This window comes from Cydia strobilella, chromosome 8 (genome assembly GCF_947568885.1).
Source record: "Cydia strobilella chromosome 8, ilCydStro3.1, whole genome shotgun sequence".
Classification (NCBI taxonomy): domain Eukaryota; kingdom Metazoa; phylum Arthropoda; class Insecta; order Lepidoptera; family Tortricidae; genus Cydia; species Cydia strobilella.
The window spans coordinates 16,102,423-16,125,075 of record NC_086048.1 but is presented as its reverse complement, the minus strand read 5'-3'; the positions used below and the strand labels follow the sequence as shown (position 1 = coordinate 16,125,075).

At 45.0% G+C, this 22,653-nt stretch overlaps 1 protein-coding gene and 1 long non-coding RNA gene across 2 annotated transcripts in view; one reads left to right on the top strand and one right to left on the bottom strand.

The window, feature by feature from the left end:
- Positions 1 to 22,653, top strand: part of LOC134743807 (uncharacterized) — a 576,396-nt gene that overhangs the window by 353,201 nt on the left and 200,542 nt on the right. The window lies entirely within an intron of this gene.
- LOC134743689 (zinc finger SWIM domain-containing protein 8 homolog) overlaps positions 1 to 22,653 on the bottom strand; it is a 41,551-nt gene that overhangs the window by 7,511 nt on the left and 11,387 nt on the right. Inside the window, exons 6-27 of the mRNA XM_063677292.1 lie at positions 22,233 to 22,340; positions 21,734 to 21,994; positions 21,205 to 21,339; positions 20,142 to 20,220; positions 19,691 to 19,902; positions 18,470 to 18,623; positions 17,554 to 17,696; positions 16,092 to 16,309; positions 15,592 to 15,685; positions 14,830 to 15,021; positions 13,083 to 13,259; positions 12,168 to 12,218; positions 10,222 to 10,394; positions 8,750 to 8,917; positions 8,244 to 8,356; positions 7,493 to 7,590; positions 6,454 to 6,631; positions 5,580 to 5,779; positions 4,590 to 4,820; positions 3,930 to 4,171; positions 3,561 to 3,794; positions 1,090 to 1,239 (exon numbers count right to left, since the gene is read on the bottom strand). Of these exons, the coding sequence (XP_063533362.1) occupies positions 1,090 to 1,239; positions 3,561 to 3,794; positions 3,930 to 4,171; positions 4,590 to 4,820; positions 5,580 to 5,779; positions 6,454 to 6,631; positions 7,493 to 7,590; positions 8,244 to 8,356; positions 8,750 to 8,917; positions 10,222 to 10,394; positions 12,168 to 12,218; positions 13,083 to 13,259; positions 14,830 to 15,021; positions 15,592 to 15,685; positions 16,092 to 16,309; positions 17,554 to 17,696; positions 18,470 to 18,623; positions 19,691 to 19,902; positions 20,142 to 20,220; positions 21,205 to 21,339; positions 21,734 to 21,994; positions 22,233 to 22,340 (3,611 nt within the window). The remainder of the gene's footprint in view (positions 1 to 1,089; positions 1,240 to 3,560; positions 3,795 to 3,929; positions 4,172 to 4,589; positions 4,821 to 5,579; positions 5,780 to 6,453; positions 6,632 to 7,492; positions 7,591 to 8,243; positions 8,357 to 8,749; positions 8,918 to 10,221; positions 10,395 to 12,167; positions 12,219 to 13,082; positions 13,260 to 14,829; positions 15,022 to 15,591; positions 15,686 to 16,091; positions 16,310 to 17,553; positions 17,697 to 18,469; positions 18,624 to 19,690; positions 19,903 to 20,141; positions 20,221 to 21,204; positions 21,340 to 21,733; positions 21,995 to 22,232; positions 22,341 to 22,653) is intronic.

The following is a 22,653-nucleotide window of genomic DNA, read 5'->3' as shown; positions in this document are numbered from 1 at the left end:
GTTTATTTGTACCTTCAAAGGTACTGGAGCCCGTTTAAGCTAACTCTGCACCGCGTTATTTCAAACGTCATAATTTCATAGAAATTAAAAAAACAACGATCTTACATAAGAACTATGAAAACCCCTCCCTCCCCCTTGTAAGAAAATATGACATGTTCGACCCCCGTCCCCCCTAAATCGTTTTACGTAATAAATAAATGGCGCCAATATGATAAGAGACATAGTCCGTATAAGCTAACTGCACAGACTTGAACAGAACAAAGTGAGGAAGAGTCATTATGAACGTCAACATCTAAGAGATACCCCACACTAGCGTTTTTTGAGCGTCAGTGTCTAATTAGCACTATGGAAAATGACGTCGCTGCGCAAGTTGCGCCAACGTTGCGACGACCAGCAGCCATAGTTTATTAGACGGCGACGCTCGGGAGACGCTAGTGTGGGATATCTCTAAGTCCTCTAAGCGCCACTTGCACCATCCCACTAACCCGGGGTTAACCGGTTAAACCGTTAACCCAGTATCAAATTAGACTGGTAACCATGGTAACTCCAGGTTTAACCAAAATACAAATGGTTTCAGGATTCAGGATACGCACCAGCGCATCGGGCATGTTTGCACAAGCTCGCACAGATGACTGCTATGCCATAAGCCATAATACGCAAGAGAATTGCCTCGTTGCTCTGCAGTGCGGGCCAGGTCCAACCCCATCTTGGCTACTGTAGCGGCCCGATACGACTCACCTATAATGCGGCATTTTGAGTGTGTCATAACCGCTACTAGATGATAGTTATAGTTATTGTTATTGCTGCCTGTTTTTGCTTGTTTCACACACACTTAGTTTTTAATATTAATTTTTACTAACCAGTATTGGCCATTGTTGTCTTTTTAATTTTTTTTTTTTTTTTTTTTTTTTATTATTATAAACTGATCGGCGATTGGCCCTAGTCACACCTGATGGAAAGTGAAGACAGGGCCTAAGATGGAATGATGGATGGATGGATTTGAAATTGAATTGAATTAACCGGTTGACCCCGGGTTAGGGGACATCCATTAATTACATCACACGAATCTGAAAGAGTTGATGTTGTTACCTCCGCAGCGAGGCGAGCCACTCCTTGAACTGCGTGTTGCCCTCGGGCGTGAGCTGGAAGGCGGTGCGCGCCGACAGCACGATGCTCACGAACTCCTCGTACTCCACCGGCGTCAGGTGGTACAGCTTCTGGTGTATGCACTGGATGTACCTGAGGGTGTGGGACGATGTCGCATATAACCAGAGATTGCATTTTAAACACAAAAGCAGACTATCGCAATGTTCATCTCTATGCAATGGAACAATTGTTATTTCCGCAGTTTATTTATTGTTATTTATAAGTACAGCACGAAGGGGGACACGACGGAGTTGTATGCACTAGCTGTATAGATACGTGGCAGTACTCACATCTGCTGACACTTCTGCACTAGCGGCGCGAGCGTGCCGCGCAGGTGCTGCATGAGCAGGTGGTGCGGCCCGCCGCGCGCCAGCCAGTGCGCCGACTCCACGCACAGCTCGTACAGCACGAAGGGGGACACGACGGAGTTGACTGCACTAGCTGTATAGATACGTGGCAGTACTCACATCTGCTGACACTTCTGCACTAGCGGCGCGAGCGTGCCGCGCAGGTGCTGCATGAGCAGGTGGTGCGGCCCGCCGCGCGCCAGCCAGTGCGCCGACTCCACGCACAGCTCGTACAGCACGAAGGGGGACACGACGGAGTTGACTGCACTAGCTGTATAGATACGTGGCAGTACTCACATCTGCTGACACTTCTGCACTAGCGGCGCGAGCGTGCCGCGCAGGTGCTGCATGAGCAGGTGGTGCGGCCCGCCGCGCGCCAGCCAGTGCGCCGACTCCACGCACAGCTCGTACAGCACGAAGGGGGACACGACGGAGTTGACTGCACTAGCTGTATAGATACGTGGCAGTACTCACATCTGCTGACACTTCTGCACTAGCGGCGCGAGCGTGCCGCGCAGGTGCTGCATGAGCAGGTGGTGCGGCCCGCCGCGCGCCAGCCAGTGCGCCGACTCCACGCACAGCTCGTACAGCACGAAGGGGGACACGACGGAGTTGACTGCACTAGCTGTATAGATACGTGGCAGTACTCACATCTGCTGACACTTCTGCACTAGCGGCGCGAGCGTGCCGCGCAGGTGCTGCATGAGCAGGTGGTGCGGCCCGCCGCGCGCCAGCCAGTGCGCCGACTCCACGCACAGCTCGTACAGCACGAAGGGGGACACGACGGAGTTGACTGCACTAGCTGTATAGATACGTGGCAGTACTCACATCTGCTGACACTTCTGCACTAGCGGCGCGAGCGTGCCGCGCAGGTGCTGCATGAGCAGGTGGTGCGGCCCGCCGCGCGCCAGCCAGTGCGCCGACTCCACGCACAGCTCGTACAGCACGAAGGGGGACACGACGGAGTTGTATGCACTAGCTGTATAGATACGTGGCAGTACTCACATCTGCTGACACTTCTGCACTAGCGGCGCGAGCGTGCCGCGCAGGTGCTGCATGAGCAGGTGGTGCGGCCCGCCGCGCGCCAGCCAGTGCGCCGACTCCACGCACAGCTCGTACAGCACGAAGGGGGACACGACGGAGTTGACTGCACTAGCTGTATAGATACGTGGCAGTACTCACATCTGCTGACACTTCTGCACTAGCGGCGCGAGCGTGCCGCGCAGGTGCTGCATGAGCAGGTGGTGCGGCCCGCCGCGCGCCAGCCAGTGCGCCGACTCCACGCACAGCTCGTACAGCACGAAGGGGGACACGACGGAGTTGACTGCACTAGCTGTATAGATACGTGGCAGTACTCACATCTGCTGACACTTCTGCACTAGCGGCGCGAGCGTGCCGCGCAGGTGCTGCATGAGCAGGTGGTGCGGCCCGCCGCGCGCCAGCCAGTGCGCCGACTCCACGCACAGCTCGTACAGCACGAAGGGGGACACGACGGAGTTGACTGCACTAGCTGTATAGATACGTGGCAGTACTCACATCTGCTGACACTTCTGCACTAGCGGCGCGAGCGTGCCGCGCAGGTGCTGCATGAGCAGGTGGTGCGGCCCGCCGCGCGCCAGCCAGTGCGCCGACTCCACGCACAGCTCGTACAGCACGAAGGGGGACACGACGGAGTTGACTGCACTAGCTGTATAGATACGTGGCAGTACTCACATCTGCTGACACTTCTGCACTAGCGGCGCGAGCGTGCCGCGCAGGTGCTGCATGAGCAGGTGGTGCGGCCCGCCGCGCGCCAGCCAGTGCGCCGACTCCACGCACAGCTCGTACAGCACGAAGGGGGACACGACGGAGTTGACTGCACTAGCTGTATAGATACGTGGCAGTACTCACATCTGCTGACACTTCTGCACTAGCGGCGCGAGCGTGCCGCGCAGGTGCTGCATGAGCAGGTGGTGCGGCCCGCCGCGCGCCAGCCAGTGCGCCGACTCCACGCACAGCTCGTACAGCACGAAGGGGGACACGACGGAGTTGACTGCACTAGCTGTATAGATACGTGGCAGTACTCACATCTGCTGACACTTCTGCACTAGCGGCGCGAGCGTGCCGCGCAGGTGCTGCATGAGCAGGTGGTGCGGCCCGCCGCGCGCCAGCCAGTGCGCCGACTCCACGCACAGCTCGTACAGCACGAAGGGGGACACGACGGAGTTGACTGCGCACACGCAGAACTGGTGTAAGTACTGCGCGCCGAGGCGTTTCGAGATGCGGAGGAGCCATTTCACGTGCTCGCCGTAGGGTGGGTTCCTGGTTGAATAAAATATATATTACTAGTACATGGAAATTCAAAAATGTGTCAAATAGAATAGAACGAGTATGGTGCTGGACGGTATTCACGTAAAACAAATGCGAGCGGCTATCTACGAAGTAGAAAATACTAACCTGCCGAACTTGTTCTGCGGACGATCGTCGTGCACCCGCCTCGCCTGCGTCTCTAACGCCAGCATGCCGACGCGGTAGGCGGCGAGCAGACGCCGTAGCTGAGCTTGAGGTAGCGGCGGTGCTACGGGCGCGGGTAGAGGTGCCGCTACGCCGACGCCACCGTGACCGGCTACGGGGCCGACGCCTGCTACACCCGCTACGCCGGGCATTGAGGGTAGCGGAGGGGGGATGGGTGCGCCGTGCTGCAATTATAGTAGTAGTAGTAGTAGTAAAAATCTTTATTGTACAAAAAGAAACATCAAACAAGAGAATAACGCATCATTTATAGTAATATGGTAATAGAATTATGTATAAGAAATATATTATTATTATCGTAAGAACTGAACTGAACTAAATTATAATACATATATGGTTTTTTAAGAGGCTTTAAATTGAACGTCTATCAACTGAAAACTGATTTGTAATGTGCCACTATAAAGCCATGTACGCAAGTTGCAACCTGCCTCGCGGTACTCCGCACTGATTGCGTCCGCAAGTGCTTATAAGCTCTAATAGTAATAATAAACTCACGATAACCGTATGTGGTGCGTGCGCCAGTAACTGGACCGGCAGTTGTGCCGGTAGCGGGGCTATGGGGGCAGGGCGTGTATTAATACTCACGTTGACATTGACGGGCAGCGGCGGTGGGTGCTGCGGTAACTGCGCGTGTTGCGGTAACTGCGCATGCGGCTGATGCGGCTGGTGTGACGTGTGCGGTGCGTGCGCCGGTAACTGGGCCGGCATTTGCGCCGGTAGCGGCGCGAGGGGAGCGTGCGGGACGAGGCCGCGCACGAAGTATGGAGGGAGCGCGTATTGGCCGCTTACTGCGTGTGGCGGTGGCGCGCCGCCGTACTGCGGAAATAAATAATTGGATTATTTATTGCATGTCACATATAAGGCATTAAGGCCCAGTTGCACCAACCACAGTTAACAGACTGATCAACGTCACGCAGCAGACCTATGAAACTTCCCATACAATAAAGTTTAGCGAACGCTTTAGTGACAGGTTTGGTGCGACCGACCCTAAGTTGGTACACATTACGAGGTATTAAGAGTAGATGTGTAACGGCACAGCAATACAAGATTATGCATTAAATATTACGACTTTAAAACGATTTTTAAGCCTTTATAAGGCAGGGGGAATATATTTCCCACAATGATTTTGAACTTTATCCTAAAGCGATAGGGTTCAATCTAGCGTAATTTCAGGCACCCTTACGCCCGTTAAAGGGTTAACTAAACTAAATATTATAAAGGCATTTCTTATTATAAATTTTTGTTAAATATTTTTTTCACACTAAATAATGTACAATCAGTAAAGCTATTAGTTCAACTGGCACCCCCGCATACACACTTGTATACTAGTGTGTATGCAGGGGTGTGACTGGACCTGGAATTTTGCGTCGCGCATTATTGGGCCGAGTATTATCATGTCAAATGAGTCAGTCCGTGACAATAAAGCCTAACAACTAAACAAAAGGGCGATAGAACTCAACTTATCGAGTTCCAAATTCAAAGTCCATTAATCCGAGCCCAGTGGCTCTGAATTTTCGGTCCGTGCATTACGGTTGTTTTGGACGGACAGATCAAGCAAAGTTAGATTAGAGTCACCTGCAGCTGGTAGATGGGCGGGTAGGGGTGGTAGGTGAAGGGGTAGGGCAGCGGGTAGGGCACGGGCACGTGCACGGGCGGCACGGCGCGGTACTGCGGCTCCTCTAGTAACGGCTCCGTGTCCTCGTTCGCTTGCCGGAGGTAGAGCTCGTGCCAGTATCGGGCTACGGTGTATAGGACTTCGGGGTACACTCCGCCGCCTGTGGGATAAACGGGATTTTTCATTATTAGTATATTTTTACACTAAGTAAGTGAGTAAATATTCTTTATTGCACCAATGATTATACATTTTACATACATGTAAAACTACAAAGAAAGTTTAAAGAAAAATAGAACCAGGTAACAACAGGCGGTCTTATCGCTAAAAAGAGATCTCTTCCAAGATAGGTTGCATAGTTAGAAAAATTAACAACATCATTCAAAATTTAGATGTCTTGCTTTCAATCTCTATAGGTTACTATCACAAGGTCTAAGATATCACTGCCTGAAAATGAATTCCCAAATACAATCTGTTTGAGTCGCGGCGCGCTAACATTCGCCAGGCCAGCACCATGCTGAGTCGGGATCATTTCGTGGCTAAAAATGTGTCATGTAATGTAATGTTATGTGCAATTGTTACTTGTTGTGTATTATATCCAAAAAAAGATTTTTTTTTATTAGCCTAATTTAGTGTCCCACTGCTGAGCAAAGGCCTCCCCTCGTTTCCTTCACTTGTCGTTTGTAGTTTCCCGCCAATCCGGATAAAATGCGTCCAAGCCGTCCCGCCATCTCCTTTTCGGCCTACCTGCACCGCAGCTAGCACCATCTATGGTATTCTAAAAATTAATTTGACTCGGGATCTAAAAATTAATTTGACGAAATGTAATGTACAAACCTTTAGCAGCAGCTTCAACGGTCAAGCACGCCCGTTCTAACATGGCGTCGCTCTGTTCTTTACATTGCAACACGGCGCGTTGTATTTCATTATAGTTGAGCGCGTGTGCGTGCGGCAACACAGACAAGGCTAGTTCTGCTGCGGCGCGCACTGTGTGCACGTCTCGGCCCGATGATGCCTGTAACAACATTTAAAAGATAACATAATAAAAATAACATGTGGAATACTGAACGAAGTTAGTTACGGCACAGAATATCAATCAATCAATCAAATGTTTTATTCGTGATAAACTTTTACAATTACATACAAAAGTATAACTAAAGCTATAGGAATTTATAAAATAGGTAGGAGTTGAAGTTTACCACGAAATGGTCTCGCCTCAGCATAATGCTGACCCGAAGGTTAGCGCTGATCTTCCGGCTAGACCATTTTGGGTCACGATCGCAGCCGTACGACACGGCCCAACCATAAGCTGAACGCAGCCTTTGCAGCAGCGACCAGCGCCATCTTGTCTACTGTCTATGGCAGTACCTGACAATGTCATTATTGTAATAGTATTATCATACAGAACGGCCACGCACCGCCCCGCCCCGACTCGAATGACCTCGCCCCGCAACAGCAGATTGACGGCCGTTTGCCGGCCGCTCAGTACTATTTTTAAGCAACTTACTCACACTATGACGCATGTACAGACGTGCCGTTCACACATAGAAACGCAAGTGATTTTTGATGTATAGCGTGTCCGCCCTGTGGTTACGGATGCTATTCTGAGCATCTGGATTGGTTTCGTTTTATAATAAAGCTTTGGTAACCAGTTTTCGTCGTTTTGATACTTTTGATTAGTAGTAGTAGTAGTAGTAAATCACTTTATTGTACAAAACAAAAATTGATAACATGAAATTCATATAAATTTAGGTACAAAGGCGAGCTATTAGGTACCGGTCGTTTTGATTTTGTGTGTAATATTGTCAAAAGATCATCAGGTGTTGTGGACCGACTGTTTAGCTCCAGTTTAGAGTAGTTTTCACAGAAATGTTACCTTATCAGCAATGCCTGCTGCTTCGGGCGGCGTCAAATGTCCCTCCCATGCGTCAATCAAGAATAGAATCGCAGGCGCTCCGATGTCCATTGCTTGACCTAAAAATAAACGAAAGATAGACACTAATATTAGTTGTGGTTACCTATAATTAGATAAGCATCAGTCATGATTGTTATATAGATTTAAGAGCATGTAAGATGTATGTAATAAAATAAAGATTTAATACCGGTTTCATCTTAGCTTGGTCTGTCTAAACTCTCTATTAAATCGAGCTAACAATGAATATTCTGAGAAACAGGTTACATATTTTTCAGTTCAATATTTTTATAGCAGGGTTTCTACTTTTAGTATCACAAATCAAAATAGGTAATGAATACAATTTTTTTATCATAATTATATGGTTAATTACGCCAATATTATCGATATCTTGGTATATGGAAAATAAGTCAAATAGAAAGTTCCAACGATGTAACTTCAGGTTACATGAGCTAAAGACCTCAAACTCAACTTCAGCTACATAAGGTTCTGTTTTTTTCTTGAGTATTTAACATTTATGTCATGTTACCTGTGACAGTTTTGAATGATTCACGGTTAGTTTCACTAGACTTATATAGACCGTGATTACCTTTTGTATTGTTTTGTTTGTACCCGTGAACAAGATGCATGTAACTGCGTCGAAATATCGGGAGCTCAAAAACAATACAAAAGGTAATCACGGTCTATATCCCGGTCAATATAAGTCTAATGTTACCTGTGATCCAGCTGACATGCGAGGAGTAGGTGCGGCTCAGCCAGTTGGCGCTCACGCAATTGTGAAGCCCCAGCGCGTAAAGACCGAGTTGAAACGCCGCCATGTGCAAACCTCTGCAAATGTGTACAATTTTAGAATAATAGAATGGAAAACTATTCTTAGAGAAAAAATAAATGGTCTACCCATGTAATAAAAGAAAAATATTAGTTGATAATACAGGCCCAATCTTCACGGATGCCGACGATTACACAAATGTAAAACATCCCAATTTAGATTACCGTTCATAAACTTCGAAGTTTGCATTGCAATAGGGCTACCGGATGTCCCGAATTTTTCAAAACGTCCCGATTTTTAGCTAAAATGTTATCTGGCTATATCCGAATTGTAAAAAATAAAATTGATGTCGACCTGCTACTTTATCGTACTCTGCTTTTCAACTTGTCACTAGCAGATTTGTTAGATTGCATGTGAATATTAAATAATATAGTACTATAGTAGTATACTACCTGTGTGGCCCATGGTGTTCCCGCGCACAGGAGGTCTGCGTGAAGAGGCTGGTAGAAGAGGAGCCTCCAGCCTTAAAGAGCACGGACTTGGCCAACTCGAACATGAAGTGTGCTGACGCCTCCGAGGGCTGGTTAGGCACGGACGGATACAGCCTTTTGCCTTTATATCTGTTAGGGAAGACAGATAAAGATACAGATTTAGTATGTACTTGTATAAGTTATAGATGATCTTGGTGTCACGGTCGCCATGTGAGGTGGGGGGGGGGTACGGCGGAGCTATCTTAATGGAAACAACCAGTCTGTTCGACATGACGTTTATTACTGCTAAACTGTCTTCTTTCTCCGCTACACAATACATCTATATCTATATGCTATCGCTATACTACACAAATGAAACCACACCACCCCCCACCACATTGGTAGTATCACAAATAAATACAGATTTATATAGATTAGATGCTTGACTAGTTGCATCACGTCGACTTGTTTTCTTTATCCTTTTGGACGCCAACGACGGATATATCGGCACCGCAGGTCCAACGCCAAAGACCGATTAATCCGTCACAGACCACAGAGCAACATAGACCTACGTGCATGTGCATAAAGTTCAATTTCAGTTTTGACACATCGGTGACGTGGCGTCCGAGTGATCAGGCTTTTGTGTTTGACACGGCGTCGAAAAGGTTAACCTTTAACACAACCACCGAATGCCTACCCGAATGCAACCAATATGTCAAACCACTTATACCGCTTACGTGTAAATCTTGGTCCTATACACGGTGGCTAAAAAATAAATGCATTCATGTTCCCAGGGAGGTTTTGGGATTATACTGAGCAACTTTTACTATGGGACTAACCACGAATGAACATGAACGAGAATGGATAGGATAAGGAATGAGTATATAAGAGGAAGCCTGAAAGTTGCACCCATAACAGAAAAAGTAAGGGCAAATCGCCTAGCGTGGTACGGGCATGTGATGCGGAGGGATGAAAGTCATGTGACGAGAAAGGTATTAAGAATGAATGTCTCCAGGGAGGTACGAGGAGAGGGAAACCGAGGAAAAGGTGGATGGACTGTGTGAGAGATGATATGGAACGAACGCAAGTGAATGATGAGATGACGGGTGACGGAGAGGTATGGAAGAAAAGACATGCTGCGCCGACCCCAAGTGACTAACCACGAATTCGCGAAAAAAAATTGGCTGTTTCATACATTTTGGCTGGTCCATTTTCAAAGGGAGGTTAAATTTATTTTTGTGATTTCGTGGTTGGTCCCATAGTAAAAGTTGCTCAGTATAATCCTAAAACCTCCCTGGCAACGGGAATTAATGCACTTATTTTTTAGCCACCCTGTATAATGTCAACCCTTCTGTACAATCCCACACGCCTCACATACGACTGGTCGCGAACTATAGTGCTGCCATTGAAGTATTGGATGTACCTACCAGTATGGATGGTTCATATTGGCATACCTCGAGTCCTTCGGCCTGGCGAGCGTCTGGTGCGGCGGCTGCTGGTGCGGCGGCGGGTGCGCGTGCGCGTGCGCGTGTGCATGCGCGTGCGCGTGCGCGTGCGCGGGCGGACTCGCGCCTCCCTCCGACACGACTAGACGCTCCATTTCGGCAACTAGCTGGCACTGTACCTGCTGTACAATATACCTTATTAGAGATACTTGTATTTGAGGTCAATAGAAATGGTCAAAGATGTAAAGTACCCGTTAATTGAATGTGAAAAGGAATGTTAGATCAATGTTTTATTGACTACATTAGATTTGATAACTTATCAAACTGTTTAACGTAATGCCACAGCAAAACCATTCGGGATCTGCTGGCTAATTTAGCACTTATTCGATCAACTCATGTCGACTTTGGTGATAGTCGATTGACTATACCTATTATAGATGCACCGGATATCCGGTTACTATCCGGTATCTGGCCCTTATTTTAATATCCGGCCGGGTACCGAATAGTGATCTACTATCCGGCCGGATACCGAATAATAACTTTGCTTGATTTCGGTTTAAACAAGATTTAAGAACATTCACGGTCATAATCGTACTCGTTTATTATTTTAAAACAAATTAAACATTCCATTGACACGCGCATTCATTTCAAACCTAGAAAATCTAGAAATGAGTCCGCGCGAACTTTCACTACGAAACAGGTCAAAACCTGCGCAATGCGCACCTGAAAAACCGAAATGAAGGTATAGTTACTCCGGCCGCAAGTCAGGCCGAACATCCGGTATCCGGTCAAACAACTATCCGTTGTTGCATCTCTAATACCTATTTGATGGCATCAAAAAACAGTTATTCTATTTGTTTACATCTCGGGCCAATTCAATCATATTGAACAGGCTAGTTGCTTTGATGCTAAATATAGACTGCTTCAAAATTCATTACATTCTCCGGTCATTGTCTTTGTCATTTTCGCATGATATTTTTTTTTAAAGATTGTGAACTATAAAGATAATAGTGCATCAGATGACTAGTTTTTTCTCGTGATTTTATACAGTAAATGGTCAATCATGTAGTATCAACGCAAGTAGCTTAATATATTAACAGAATTCGACATTGACCAACAATTAGCCGCATTCAAATTTTGTTATTCTTTATCGCCAATCACAAAGTCCGACGAACAAAACAATATAACAACTGATCTACTTTGTATTATCTTAGTCCAACCTGAGATAAACAAAGGATCATTAAGACGCGTAAATTAGTACAAAACATTGCAAAAGATTGCAATGTAGGACGCCATACGTTTTAGACTACCTACTTAGCAACGGTCTAAGGGTGGTTTTCCACCTATCAAATTTTTTGTCCAGTTTATATTGGCGTCTCACATTTTGCTTAGTAAGAGAGTGAGACGCATTGCACATTGGACAGGTGGTTATACCACCCAAAGAGATGTCCACAGAATAATATATACGATTTATATAACATACCCCTCTAAGTGTGTCTTTTTCTTATCTATATTTTCGGATTTTATCACACTACAATACAAATACTCTTTATTGCACACCTCAATAAAAGAAAACTATACAAAAAGAAAACACAAAAACAAGCAGAGGTAAACAACAGGCGGTTTTATCGCTAAAAAGCGATCTCTTCCAACCAACCTTTAAATTCATTAATAACTTTAAAATGTTGTGAGCTAAACTGATGGTAGAATAAAGGCGTTTTTTATTTTATTTTTGTTCTGGATCTGGCAGCTGTACATTAGTGGACCTCTGAGTGGAAAAACAATTTATATGGCCCATGGCTTAGCTACAATATTTTGCACTGTCTTACTTACGTATTGTGTCCCTTTGGCTGTCTCTGGTAAAACTAAGGTTAACAAACATGTCAAACAATAGTTACATCCATGTCTCGCATGACAATAACATTAAAACAGATCAATTGCTTAACATTATGTACCTGTTGCGGCGCGTACGAGTACGAGTACGTCATCTTTCTCAACTGATTGAACTGTTATAGAAAAATATATGTAGTAAAACAATTTAAAATCATATGGGAGAAATATGTTAGTACATTCACGAACTGTTCGTACATTGTTAGTTTTGCATGCATGTCCTTAAGTTCGTGTTTCTATTATTGAACCAGAGCTGGACTGGGCTCCCATCAAACTTTAGTATAAGACTATAAGTAACTCGATATAAAAATATGAGTAACTTTGGTGGACCTGTGATAATTATAGAGGAGTAACTAATAAATAGTTGAAAGTTCAAAAAGTCTGTCACGTCACATTAGTAGTGTTAGTACAGGGGCCTGTTTCTCAAAAGCTTGTAAATTGTAAAACAAGCGGATGTCACTTTTTGACAGCTTTTGTTAGAAAGGGACTTCCACTTGTATTATAAGTTACAAGCTTTTGAGAAACGGGCCCCAGATGTAGTGCATAATTGTTTGCCATCGTATTTTCACGGAAACGCACGAACGGTTATGCTATTTCAGTCAGTCTCAGTACAATAAGTACCGAGGTTGACTGCAGTAGCATGACAAATACGACCGTTTCCGAGAAAATGCTAACTCGTAACAGATTCGCTGTCAGCGTATCAACTGTAGCGTTTAAGAGCACGTCCCACCACAACATACACGCATTTTTGAGCTAGGTTGGGTTAGGTTAGGTGAGCCCTACGTTGCCGCCCGTGCTATAGTTTAGTCAATATTTGTACTATATATTATACAAAAATAATATAGTACGAAAAATACTACAGTTTCATCACTGAAGAAAGGGGTATACACATGTCACCGATATCGCATCGTATGCGACTTGGATTTTAAATTCGCCTCAAATCGACGTCCTAATTTTTTTTTTAATTTTCCCAAACTTACCGGCGGCGGCGGCGCGGGCTGGGCCGCTGCGGGGTGCGGGTGCGGGTGCGGGTGCGGGTGCGGGTGCGGGTGCGGGTGCGGGTGCTGCTCGCGGTAGGCGGCCAGGCGCGGGTTGTTGGTGTAGTACACGCTCACCATCGGGCCCTTCGTCAGCTGGTGGATGTCGCGGTCCAATAACTGCCAACAGATATACACATTGTTATAACGCAAGATTAGTAGACGCAAACAGTTACTGATTGAGATGTCTTAAAAATGATCGTGGCCCCGAGTTGGACAGCCTAGGATATAGTAGAAGGCGCTTTACGGTTACCGGGGCCCGGCGGGTTGTTGAACGACACCTCCTCACAACCCATGAGGAGGCCCTGGTACCTGCTCCTTGTTAAATTCAATTTTAAGACAGTTTTTTTCTCTATTTTGGCCACCGTAGCCTATGGAGACTAACAAGCAACGCTAAGCTGTATTCGTAGTCTATGGATGTTGCTATATGAAGGGTGTCACATGCGCGTTTCTGACTTATGAAGCAATTGTTCCTACTATACAACGTAAAATAAATAATTAATTTGAGCTATCGTTTTGTTTCGTCCTCTTGACCGCTGCTAGCTGTGATTGGCCAACCAATCATAAAGCAGAGGCGACGCAGCAGCGTGTTTAAATAGGCGGAAATATGAGATGCCGCGACGAAATTACGTTCCGAAACGCCATCGTTGGCTAATTTGCATTGAATCGAGTCTCCTTGAACAAGAAATATTTCTACGAAATGTATGAAGTTCTTGAGGCTGGAGGCTTTTGAGATGTGGTGCTGGCGCCGAATGGCAAAGGTCAGTTGGACGGAGAAGAAAACAAATGAAGAGGTTTTACGCATGGTAGGAGAGAAGAGGAGTTTGTTGAGAACCATAGAAAATAGAAGAGGAAAGATGCTTGGACACCTGCTACGACACGACGAATTTATCAAGAACATAATTGAAGGGAGAGTTGAGGCAAGGAGGCGGAGAGGCAGACCAAGGAGAACATACATAGATCAAGTAAAGGAAAAACTCAACGTCGTGTTGTATCAGGCTGTCAAGGAGAAGGCAGAGGACCGACACTTATGGAAATCGCTCCACCGACAAGAGTATAACTCTTAAATATATGATGATGTATGAAGTTCTATTTTCAAAATTTTTATAATTGACTAAACCGTATCGAAAAAATTCTAATGCTCGAGTCGGAAGATCCAACGTTGAAAAGAGTAAGGTAGGTAAGAGTAGTCGACGAGTAGAAAAACAGTTTTTGACAAGTTTTCACTATGACATTGATGCATTAGGGCGGTTTGTTTACAGGTGGCCTACCGCGAAACGAGAAAATCGAAATTTCGTTATCTGTATCTCTATCGATCGAATATGCAAGAGTGATAGAGAGGCAGAAACCGAACTTTAGATTTTCGTGCTTCGAGATGGGCCATGTGATTGTGCTAGTGACGCCCTCGACGCAGAGTTTTGCGTGATATTCCCTATTGTCGTGGGTTTTCAGACCCTCCGCTACGGCACCCTTTCACTTATCGCAATCTTCCCCACAACCACAGAATAAATAATAGTACTAGGTACAGAAGATTCACTCTATTTTAGGTGGCGCAAGCGCGAACAGGCGTCCGTTCCGTAGCGGTGCGCGGCAACTACTATGGCTAGACACCAAAATTGGTGTGGGCCGCATGTACTTGTAGCGACGCGACGAAATCGCGGAGTGAGCCACGCCTGGCACAACTGCATACCTTATTCATAATCCTGGCCAGCTTGACTGAATCGTCCTTGTAGAAAGCCAGCAGGGTTAACGCCAGTTCTCCGCGCTGGCGTCTAGTGCCCTCGCATAGTAATGGGTGTTCGGCCTCGGACACGTTTGCCTTTAGGCCTAGTGCGGCTACTGCTGCCTCGAAGCCGAGGGCTTCGTCTGAAGGTTGTCTCGCCTGTACAGAGTTAAAGAATTCAAATATTTACATGACTACTCATTGACAATAGTTTTTCTTTCACTTACATTAGGGCGTTTTCTAAAATAAATGTAAACCTGATTCTCACAGATCCTGGTGTTTTTGGGTTCTTTCAACTCAGAATCACTAGCATATTAAATCCTAATGATTAAAAAAATGACCCAATTTTTTTTATGAAAATTGTACATTTCACTACGTCACGCACATACAAAAAAATGTTCACACTAAAACGTGACGTTTTGGGACATCTTTTTTTAATGGCAGGATGGAGAATGCTGTCGATTCCGAGTAGAATGAGCCCAAGAATGTCCAGATTTGAAAGAATCAGATTTTAGTTACTTTAGAAAACGCCCATTAACTGTCACCCCTATAGGATTTATAAGAGAATCAAAGATTGATTACGAATGGGCCCGAAAGAGGATTGCATGCTTAACTTGCCTTTTTCATTTCACGCCCAACAAGGGGCGACCTACAGTTTATTTACGCTCCCTATACTAGAAATAGTGGTGTGAAAAATTTGCCATCATACAAAACGAAGTTCCTACTTACTGGGTGCTTATTTTCCTTGTCAGTCGCAGATAAAACTAAGACGTCGAACAGGAAACTTGCTAACGCGATAGGTAGCAGAGCGGGTCCTCTATTTCTGTAACAATAAACAAAAAAGTCAAACAAGTGCGATAAGTAGGAAATTCGCAACGACCGAAGGGAGTGTTTTAAATCGACACGAGTTGCGAATTACCTTTTCGCACGTGTACAACGTTTTACAGTACATATGGCCCTTTAAATTTTCGACATACGCACGTATAGTGCTAGTTACCGCACTAGGGCGGTACATTTGCACCATATATACTGTAAGTATAAATACAATGCATTGTTGGTTTCTCGAAGGTTATTTAGGTTGTCAAACGCTAATATTAACCAGATCAGTCATTTCAAAAGGTATAGTGCCACACAGCGCTATTTGCTTCAAATGTCAATTTCGTGACAAGGCCTACTTTAATTATATAAACCTATCTACATATATTTAGGCTTATACTATTTTATTTTACCTAAGCGTGCCGTCACGGAGTTGCTCAGCCTTCTCCCTAGCTAAGGCTAGCTGTTCAGGTCCAGTTGGCAGTTTCTTCAGCAGCGCCACTAGTTCAGTCTCCTGGTTGTTGAGTTTGACCTCTAGGGCTTTTGTGCTGGCCGGTGGTCTTGCCATTTCTAGGGCGAACAGACCCACGCGGAAAGCTAGTTCGTGGTGCTCACTGAATTCTGCTAGAACCTGTGGGTACACAATGTTAATACAAGCCAGATATAATAAAGATGTTGATTTAAGCGATGCGAAATTTATTTACAAGGAAATCCCGACAAGTGAACCTCTAGATTCCTGTATTGATTTTTGTAGTAGTTGCCATTTAAATTACACATTCAATAGGGTTCTCTAGTGACTAGAGGGAGTGGCTGGCTGCGCACAGCCCAAGGGGACGGCATGTGTCTACACCTTACTTATGTCAAAAAGGATATAATAAGATAGTAAATTTTGTAACCACTGTAAATTCACTGCCATCTATCGTCATACTTTAAAACTAAAAATGAAGATTTATAAAAATACGTTAAAATGTATTTAAATATGGATAAATTATTTTTTTATTTGCATTAATTATTTTTATATGATTTTGACCCATGTTCTTTAACGGATATGCGTTAAAATTATAAATAACAAACGAAACCGTCAACGCCCTCTATACGAGAGTAGGCCAAAGCTAGTGGCGCCATCTGATCGAGAATCAAATTTTCGTCATTTTCGAGGCACGTTTTTTCCTTAGACTGTATCCATCTATTACGGAGTTATATCTATCTTTGCTTATGTCTATACATTAGTGCAGAGGTTTCCAAACTGTGCGCCGCGGCGATCTAGGGCGCCGTAGACAGTAATAGGGGCGCCGCGATTTATTTTAAACTTTGCATGTGAGCCGCGGACTAAAAAAGATTAGGCTTGCTAAGTGGCCTTATTGGCGGGTACGAGATTGAAAAGCTTGATTAATGATAACTATTGTTTACAATACTTTTTCTACGGGCCCCCGTCGGGTTGGTCAAAGACGCCTTCTCGTAACTCATGAGGCCCTGGTACCTGCTCCGCGCTAAATTCAATTTTATGACAGTTTTTTTCTCGATTTTGGCCACCGTAGTGAAGACTAACAAGCAACGCTAAGCGGTTTACGTAGTCTATGAATGTTGCTATATTAAGGGTGTCACATGCGCGTTTCTGAATTATGAAGCAATTGTTTCTACTATACAACTTAAAATAAATAATTAATTTGAGCTATCGTTTTGCTTCGTCCTCTTGACCGCGACGAGCTGTGACTGGTCAATTTCATTATAGTGGACTAAACCATTTCGAAATTAATATTATAGTCGAGTTGGGAGCCCATACATGAAAAGTACCCAATTACAGTTTGGTATACGAAATCTTAATTCAACCATTAGGTACAGTCGACGAGAAGAAAAATAAAAGAATAGACTTACGGTGCACAAGAAGGCGCATTTGGCCAAGGTGGCCGACGCGAGGCACGACAGCCTGTGGCTGGCCGCGCACAGCCGCGGGGACGGCGTGTGGCGGCGGCGCGCCTTGCGCGGGTCGTGGCTGTTGGCGCCGCCCGCGCTCGAACCTGAACGTGAACAACAAACTATATCTATCATTTGTTCTTTCACATAACAACCACACAAAAATAACACTCGTTTAAAGTACATGGCCACTTTAGGAATGTGTTTCATTCATTCGCTAAGGTGCGTAACGCACCATATCTAAAGGAATCATGCTGGCTACAATACCATACATTAGAAGGTTCGTTTTTTTAGCATTAGAAAAAAGGTAAACAATCTTGACGTGTTTTTTTTTAAATATTGTAAGGCCCTCGGCGCGCGCAGACTGCACCTGCCAGCCGCACTCCCAGCCCGTCGGCGTCGAGGCGGTCCATACCTAGTGCGGGAGGGCGCGCGAGCAGCTCCCGGGCCAACCTCGCGCCGAGCGCGCCCGCCTCGCGCGCGTGCCCGTGCGCCTGCAGGCCCTCGGCGCGCGCGGACTGCACCTGCCAGCCGCACTCCCAGCCCGTCGGCGTCGAGGCGGTCCATACCTAGTGCGGGAGGGCGCGCGAGCAGCTCCCGGGCCAGCCTCGCGCCGAGCGCGCCCGCCTCGCGCGCGTGCCCGTGCGCCTGCAGGCCCTCGGCGCGCGCGGACTGCACCTGCCAGCCGCACTCCCAGCCCGTCGGCGTCGAGGCGGTCCATACCTAGTGCGGGAGGGCGCGCGAGCAGCTCCCGGGCCAACCTCGCGCCGAGCGCGCCCGCCTCGCGCGCGTGCCCGTGCGCCTGCAGGCCCTCGGCGCGCGCGGACTGCACCTGCCAGCCGCACTCCCAGCCCGTCGGCGTCGAGGCGGTCCATACCTAGTGCGGGAGGGCGCGCGAGCAGCTCCCGGGCCAGCCTCGCGCCGAGCGCGCCCGCCTCGCGCGCGTGCCCGTGCGCCTGCAGGCCCTCGGCGCGCGCGGACTGCACCTGCCAGCCGCACTCCCAGCCCGTCGGCGCCGAAGCGGACCATTCCTGAAATAACAAATAACACTTACACTACATTTGCACAAAAAAAAAAACCTATAATAAAAAACCGGACAAATGCGAGTCCGACTTAGGGTTTCTACTCGAGATTTCTCGAACTCGAGACAACTCGAGAATTTTGGCTTCATTCGAAACGAGAAAAAAAATGATTCATTCGAAACTTGAAACGCAAACGCTAGACGCGCCTTTTTGCCTAACTACTCCGCCCGCGATTTAGAATTTAACGTATAGAGTTAGAACAAGACATTTTTTGTGTTATTGTCATTGTCATCAAAACGCTTTTTCGTTTGTTTTATGATGATTATTGTAATTGAATCATAGTTCCTAGTCATATTAATATTTAACCCATTTAAATTGTTTTAAGACATTTAGTCAAGGCTAGGGATCTAAACGAAAAATACAAATATATTACTTCTTAAAATTCTAGAAATATACATAATTTTAGTATAGTAACTTTTTAAAGTTTTGATACTTAATATAACGTTTTAAAAATTGTTTGTTTTAATAATTCAATTAAAATTGAAACTGGAATTGAATACCTCCCAGTGTGAGTTTTTCCCCTGTGGACCCCAGTCATCCTCTCTATTCTAGTTCTTCTCGGCTTTAGTTCCCGGCCTTTCGGAACTTAGCACTGACTCTTTTTGTTTACTTGGAGCCCCAATTTGTCCTTCCCATTATAATTGTTGTTTGCTTGTGAAATTTAAATTTTAGTTTGTTTGAAATAATAAATTCATTTTTGTTACATTTCTGTAACAAAAATGAATTTATGTGCAATAAAAAATATTTTTTTTCTTTATTTTACCAAAATAAAGAAAATAATATGTTTAAACGGTTTATACAAAAAGACTCAAGACTCGAGACAACTCGAGAATTCTCGAATCTCGAGAAATAAAATGGGTCGAGAAATCGTGTATGTTTTTTCTAAAATCTATAAACGCCAATCTTCATTAATTTGAAATTGAGGGAAGGTCATTTAAGATTATTTTCGCGTAGCAGCACGGGATGTGGTAGCTGCCCTCACTGACCCACAAAGAAAATCCACCCTGTATACTCACCACGGCAGTGCCGCTGGTGCCCTCGCCGGCCACAGCGAGCCTGGCGGCCGCAGTGTCGTAGAAGTACAAGTTGCAGTCATCATCTGACACGGAATCATCGTTGGAGACCCGACGCGCTGCATCGTCGGATGATACGGCGGGTGAGCTGGACTCTTGGGAGTCTGTGTCGACGCCGCTGGCTACTAGGATCTCTTCTTCGTTCTCGCAGAAACCTGAGGATGAAGTGATAATGAGCTTGTCGTCTCCCATGTCTCCGACTATAGAAGTAAATGAAATGACTTAGTTCAGGTAATTTAATATTCCTGGAAATATCTTATAGCGAGTTCCTGCGTATATAAAGTCGAGTATCGTAAATGAATATGGCACAAAATCGATTACACGTCATTAAAAAACATATATTTAGTATCTTAAGAAATAAATGTTACACAAAACTTTGGATGGATATTATTACCTTCTGACGAAACGCTGGAATGGTTTCCATCACTGGGTCCAGGCTGTTCACTGTTGCCTTCACCAGATCCACCAGGTTGCTGAAAATTAAACAAACTCATTAAAAATAGTTTTAGGTTTATCACGAATAAAACACTTGATTCTTGATTCTAAAAAAACAAAGCCAAAAGGCTTTCTAAAAAGGTTGTTGTTTCTAAAAAGGGTGTTGGGTTTCTAAAGGTTGTCTAAAAAGACAACCGTGTTAACAATTTAGTGTTGAACTTTATACCATTCTCGCAATTTAGATGTATTGAATGGGACACTCACAGTTTGTTAAGTACAGAGGCAAGATTTCTAAATGTAAAATTTCGCTGAGAGTTTCGTGGTTTCGTGTTTGTGTACGATGTCACAGATTATATAATGGTTCTTATGAACAGATACTTATCTCTCAAAGAAAATGCAAATAGCTACCGTTTTGATACCTACACAAAAATACAATGGAGTGACCTTCAACGCGCCGCTCAACGCTAGGGTTGCCGACGCTTCTTTCAAATACTTAGGTATCTTAGGTAGATATCTAACTATAAATGTGTCTTAAAAAACATTACCTACATCTTTAACAATTTAATAGTGCCTACTTAGCTTGTAACTTGTAACTATCGTAAAAATAATAACAGCAGGTGTAAGTACCTATATTGAGAATGTCTACTTACTTTTCCTCATTTGCCGAAAGAGTAAAAAACGATAATTTATTATTTGTTTTGGTATTCCTGCATCCACTCACACTACATGCTGACCTATTTTTTCATTGCGAAGACATTTCTTTCGTATGATCTCTGGCGTATTCGAGCGCGCGGTGGCGTGCTCGCGTTAGCGCGTGTGGCAACCAACTGGCTTGGTACCGTGAAGGGGACGCGATTCGTAGGTATAAATCCGAGCTAGCGCGGAGAGTTCCATAGGCCTGACGATGTGCAGTAATGGTGTGTGCGCGACCATTTATTACGGTGTTTAGATTCGTCTTTGGTAAGAGTACCAAGTTAGTTTATCATGCGGTATATTTGGTTAATTTTCGTGATTTTACTTACTTGTCCTGAGGGTCCTGGGATGGCCAAGTCCACATTAATTCTGGTCCGATGCACCAAAGTGCGGTGAGGGTCTGGGTTTGTGAGACGGTAGCTCAAAGACATCTCGTTGTTTAATACTGCTTTTGAAGAATTCACCTGAAATTATACCGAAGGGTTTACAATACAATGCAAATCCTCTTTATATTAAATACATAAAAGCAGAGGTAAACAAAAGGCGGCCTTATCGCTATATAGTCCAAATAAATAGTAGTAGTAAATATATTCTCTTTTTTTTATTAATTTTATTTTCTTTTCCTTTTTTAAGAATTTGATGTTTGCATGAATTCTATAGTAATTTAAATTGTATTTTTTCATATTTTTCGTTTGAACATTAACAAGGATTGGAGACTCCGAAGAACGTTTCGAATTTTCGACGCAACATCACGTGGGACACATCGGTCATAATTATACCTAGAAAAGTCTTGTAAAACTAGTTTGTTTCATTAAACCGTCTGTAGTTGATATGTAAAGCATCTAAAAGTCGACTAACCTGATGCACATCAGCCTGTTTATCAGCATGTCTGAATATAGTGAACGGACTGTGGTACAGCGGGTTCAGGTCCTTGGTGTAAGTCACTCCGGGTATCTGGTAGTCGTCCCACTCCAGATAGCAGGCTTCCATAGCGGGTTGGAAGCCCGGGAAAACTTCGTTCTCAGATATCCCGTTGATGTAGGGGGGATGAGAGTGGGTTCTCGTGTGTCGGGTGTGGGATGATGAGCTCCCCATGTGGTTGTTGCGGTTTTTGGCGACCTGTCATGAGTAATAGGTAAGATTATACGGTATAATTGGGCAGCGACTGTGCGCTGAAGACGGGCAACTTGTGACCTAAATCGGAAACTTTAAGTAGTTATTGACACTTCGCTGCAATAAACAGCTTCTTAGGTCAAACAATTCGGACATCGACGTTAGGCGTTTTTGTCGTTGATCTCTTCCATACAAACTTAAGGTAGCGGAAATTAATACATTGATCTTATTTGTGGTATCTTACCTTATCTAACACTTTCATGTGCCACTGAGTGAACTGCTCGTGCAAAGTGTCACGTTCATGGGGAGCCAGGCCGGGATTCAGGGCGGCCAGACGCCAAAGTACCACAACCTGTTAAAAAATAATATTTTGTAGAAATAATATTGAAAGTTGAAACATATGAGTTTTGAGAGCACTGATCAACAAATTCCATTTTACGCATTGCATCAGGTAAAAAGCATTATCTAGGTATGTTTAAATGAAATTGTAGATTTTTTGATTTGATTATTGTTGTCTTTCTTTACTAAAACCATTAGCTAAAGCAAAGATAGATATAACTCCGTAATAGATGGATACTGTCTAAGGAAAAAACGTGCCTCGAAAATCAAGAAAATTTGACTCTCGATCAGAGGGCGCTACTAGCTTTGGCCTACTCTCGTATAGA